The 4,965-nt window shown below is 43.7% G+C and overlaps 1 protein-coding gene across 1 annotated transcript; it reads left to right on the top strand.

Annotated features, from left to right (window-relative positions):
- Positions 1 to 2,111: 2,111 nt before the first annotated feature.
- On the top strand, positions 2,112 to 4,959 carry LOC107656163 (APC membrane recruitment protein 2-like). Its single transcript, XM_016443897.1, has one exon. It carries the CDS (start codon positions 2,434 to 2,436, stop codon positions 4,396 to 4,398), a length of 1,965 nt encoding a protein of 654 aa, XP_016299383.1. The 5' UTR covers positions 2,112 to 2,433; the 3' UTR covers positions 4,399 to 4,959.
- Positions 4,960 to 4,965: the final 6 nt, after the last annotated feature.

Here is a 4,965-nt window from a genome sequence, read left to right on the forward strand (position 1 = left end):
GACTGCATGGGAGCTTACCTTCACACACACACACACACACACACACACACACACACACACACACACACACACACACTGCACACTTCGGCCCCCCTGTACATTGTGTGAATGTAGACATTGTTTCATGCCAGTGAGGTGGAAGAGGAGGCCTGTATACAGATAGGGGTGGATGGGTTGCCTGAACCCAACTGAAACCATCAGTTTCATGGGGATTTCTTCAGGCTGTCTTAAGGGATTCTTAAAAATAAGGGAAGGGGTTCAAATAAATAAGGATATAGGTATTATTATTTAGCACTGATGTCTTTGTTTCAGAGTTGTATGTAAATATACTGTAAGTGTAAATTTATAATTTGTGATTTGTGTTCTAGGCCTGTGATTTGTAGACCTGGAAAAGTCTTAGAAATTATTAGAATCTTAAGCAAGTCACAGAATTTATTTTATAGTAAATAGAATATATATTTATATTAAGTAGCAAATTTGTTAACAATAGGAAGTACATTAAGTATCAATAACTAACAATAATTTTACAACATTTATTTATTACATATACTAACAGAATTAAGAATTTTATTAAGTTAACAAATAACTGAACATGATTACCATTGAATGACAATATATAAATTAACATTAACCTAGATTAATAAATGCTGCAAAATGTTTATCGTTGGTTCATGATTCTTGAATTGAGCGAATTAAGATAAAATTGAGTTCATGATACCATGAACTGAATTTGTCTGCTTTATTGTCAATTCTGCCACATGTACAGCACATACAGTGAATTGAAATTACGTTACTCTAATTGTTATCCTATTTTTTCAAGTTGAATATATAAAAAAGCTTATTTCATTGTTAGAATTTTTGTGTGTGTGGGTGCAATCTCTATAAAGTTATTTTGTTTTTAAATCCAGATGAGCTTGGCTCATGAATATTAATTAGGTGATGTAAGGTTCACCCAGTAATCCTAAATGAATGATGAGGGCTAACCATATTAGATTACCACTTGCTAATTGCACGTTTATGCATTCTACTGCCAAAGCGATTGTCTGTTAGAGACCTTTGCTTCATTCTTATTTTCATGGTGGTTGAAATCTTTGACAAATAATGATTATTTCACAAAAAGTAGGGGAGACCTGTCTCTTCAGTTATAATGGTTGCACCACCCTCATCCATTATATATATGAACGACTAGAAAAGTAATGGGAAAGTCACTGAAATACATTGGTCAAAAGATGTGGGAACCCAGTCTATTAGCTCTGCCAGAATATTTATAACATATAATGTTTCTTACCAAATGTCACCCCTGATGTGTATATTCAAACCACTAAAAAAAGAAAACTCAAAAGCTTTCAGTTGTTTAGCTACTATTGCACACAATTGGACTAACTAATTGGTGTTGTGTAACAGTGGAGGAGTGTGGTAACTGGAGTCCCCCTAGGCCCATATGCTGGAGGCAGATGGACTGCGTGTTATTAAGGGGTTAGTTGAATATGATCAACAGACGGCCCGAAACAGGTGAGGACCACCAGCGTGAGCTGATCTAATCTCATTTAAATTTCATCAGCCATTTCTCTAAACTGTTTCAAGTGTGTGTTATGAATGCATTCATTATAAGTGAGCGAAATGTTTATCTAAATCTGCCTCATGTCTTCATACTTGTAATTTCTCTAATCAGCAGCTTTTGCTTAAATCCTAAGTACAGACGCTACACACAACTCGCATGTTTTCTTGAGCCTTTTCATCTGAGGAGGATTTTCAGTGGCTTATTTTCATTTACACTGAGAGGTTTGTGCTCATTCCATTTATTTCCCCTAACACTCTTGATCGTTATTGCATTTCTGGAAATGTTCCACATGTGACTGCTTTTTAGGACAAATCCATAACACAACACTAATTCCATTATAACCCCCATAGAAACATTAGTAAAGAATGCAAAAACTTTCTGTCAATTATGTACACACACGCACACATATTTGTACACAGTTGCACTCACAAGCACATGACGACAATCATGATGTCAAAAAGCAATACACTCATTCTTTACAGCCCGCATGTAGATCAGTATCACACCGCTTCAGCGGTAAGAAAATAATTGAGGCAAGAAAGAGGAGAAGGATATGTGATGTTTGCAGTGTGGGGGATGAGGGTGTGTTTGTGTGTACGGAGGGGGTGAGCTGTGGGGGCAGAGAAAAAAGCGCTGGCTCGCCTCCAGCACTGACGAAAGCTGCTTAACCCTCCCAGTTACCATAGAGACTGTCAGGCGCAGCCACCAGTGAGAGAGAAAGAGAGCGAGGCAGGGAGAACACGAACAAGTGAAGGCAGCGGATAGAAGTGGAGAGGGAGAGGAAAGGGAAAGAAGCAGTTAGAGACAGGGTAAAATAAAGGGAGAAGAAGAAAGAAAGAAAAACAGAGGGTGCAGCAGACATAGTGGCAGAGATGGAGGTTCAAAACGAATGCAGTGAACCGCCTCCATGTGATCCACCAGGAAAGCTAAACAAAGCCGCCTTCAAGCTGTTCGGCAAGCGTAAGTCCGGCAGCAGCATGCCGAGCATCTTCTCTGTCAAGAACAAAGGGGAGTCCACTGGTAAAGCCACTGGCAAGACGCTGGAGCTTGTTAGGAGCAAAACCCATGATGGCTTAATAACGGACACTCCTTCAGAGCTTGACGGCCACCGGAAAGAGGAATCAGCCAGTAGCGATCAGCTCCACGCCGGCATGCCAGATGGTGTGTCCGCTGCCCCCCTCCAGAGCTCCATCACCAAGTCTTTCAGCTTCTTCTCTTTACTGCGCCGGAGCAGCAGCCGTGCAGGAGATGGAACTACTACGGTGGGACGGCGAGGACGAGGACTTAAGGGGCTGTTCAGCAGCATGCGTTGGCGGCGGAAGTCCCAGGTTCAAGAGGACTCCTTAGAGGTGGCCAAGGAGGTGAAGGAAGGAGACCTAATACTTTCCTCTAGCTCCGGCAGCGTGAAAATGGACAAGGACATGACACTGACTCTTGAGCCCCTGCCACACGTGTGTAAGGAGACTACTCTCCCAGGGGAAGCTGAGAAATGGAAGGCGACGTCTATGCAGGGATTACAGGGTGCTAATGAATTGGAGTGTGGTAACTTTGGTCCTCCTCTTTCGCAACAACATACAATCACCGAGGAGTCTCCAGCTCCATCTCCTTCTCCACTCCGAGCCCAGACAGAAGGGCTCCAACATGATAAACACAGCAGTTCAACACACCTGTCCTCCATTCCAACCTGCGCTTTGACCCCACCAATGGAGCACAGCACAGCCGACCCACAATCCGAGCAATCTGTGGATCGCCTATGTTCTATGTTCACCGATGTTACTTCACTAAAGAGCTTTGATTCTTTAACAGGCTGTGGTGACATCATCGCTGATCCAGAAGAGGATTCTGGGAATGGGGCAAGTGCCACAAGCAGTGGAACCGGTAGCAGTAGTGGGGGATGCATGGGTCGCAGATTAAGCGGAGCCGGGACAAATTCAGAGAGATGCTCTCCTGCCAAGCCTCCACTTCGTCCTCAGGTCAGTAGTCTTACATCTATCCATGCTTCTTGCTACATGCCAGCCCACCAAAGACCACGTGCACCCCCTAAAAAGCCACAAGGCAGTGGAGTTGTCGCCTACATGGGTGGAGGGGAGGAGATGGCTAGTCCAGAGGGTGTTAATTATGCTGACATGCAGGGTCTATGGCATATGCTGCCCCAGAAGGGTGAAGACTCCCCAGCCCCACGACGTACAGAGCCTGTCCTCCATCATGCACCAAATCGGCTTGAGAAGAGGCCACCACAAGTAAAGGCACTTGGCTTCAGTAAGATCCCTGTGAGCGGAGGTAGCAAGATGGGAAAACAGCAACCCTCACATCCCTCACCTCCCCCTGTCGATAAAGAACTCCAGGATGCCCCACCAAGTGATGAAGGCTACTGGGACTCTCCCACACCTGGCCCAGAAGATGAGGACAGCACCTTCCTACGTCGGGAAGGTTTGCTGAGGGATAGCTGCTCTGGAGATGCACTTTATGACCTCTACGATCCCGACAGCCCTAGCGCTGCTGGCTCAGACGATGACGTGAGTTCACCAACAAAATCTGCAGGTGATCTGAAAATGAACTTGCCTTCCCCGAAATGCTCGTCTTCTGCCACTTCCTCATTCCGTTCCATGAAAGGCAGCACCAGCCTACCTCGAGATTCCAAGATCCCTATTAGTGTGAGGCAAACACCACCTTCCCACTCTTCCAGCCAAGGCACACTGTCTTCCAATCTTAGCCCCACTTTAACCACCCCTCCTAAAAAGACTGATGCTCCACCACGCACTCGAATCCCTGTCTCGAAGGTTCCTGTCCGTCGTTCCGGCAACAAGAGCAACCCCACTTCACAAAGCAGGAAGTAAAGATCTTGGAGGCCCATCAGATTTCTGACAATACAAATCTATCACAAGAGCTTTAGGCCAAAACGCAATGTTTTTGATATAAAGCAATCACTTACACTTCTTTGATTTCACCCATCTACTGCGGACTATATCTTTATCTGTTTTTATATCTTCAAAATTAATTTTTTGTGATGTCGCATATTATACCCTAATGAGTTTTGTAGAATGCACTGCTATATGTAACACATTACATTCATAATAATGTAATCTTAAGGGTTATTTTTTACACCAGCCTTTCACAGAGAAATAATAAGGTGAGAATGCTGATCCTAAGAAGAATGTTTAATATCAAAAAGCTTCTCATTCCCTTCCATTGGATCAGTGCTGTGCTAATTTCTTGCTCTGTCATCCCACAAGCACTGTGTAAAACACAGCTGCAGTCTTTTATCTCTCCAGTATTTTACATGTAATGAATTCAGAGAACTGTGTGAGACTAAACCAAGCACTTCAGACACTCCTAATTAAAGCTGCATGGAGTCTTGTACATTTAAACTGGATCAGGGAACAGCCTTTTGTTCAAGACACTCT

The sequence above is a fragment of the Sinocyclocheilus anshuiensis genome, unplaced genomic scaffold (genome assembly GCF_001515605.1).
Source record: "Sinocyclocheilus anshuiensis isolate Anshui unplaced genomic scaffold, SAMN03320099.WGS_v1.1 scaffold1851, whole genome shotgun sequence".
NCBI lineage: Eukaryota > Metazoa > Chordata > Actinopteri > Cypriniformes > Cyprinidae > Sinocyclocheilus > Sinocyclocheilus anshuiensis.

Excerpts from the sequence above, each read along its gene's own strand:
- LOC107656163 (XM_016443897.1), top strand. The coding sequence starts at position 2,434 with ATGGAGGTTCAAAACGAATGCAGTGAACCGCCTCCATGTGATCCACCA.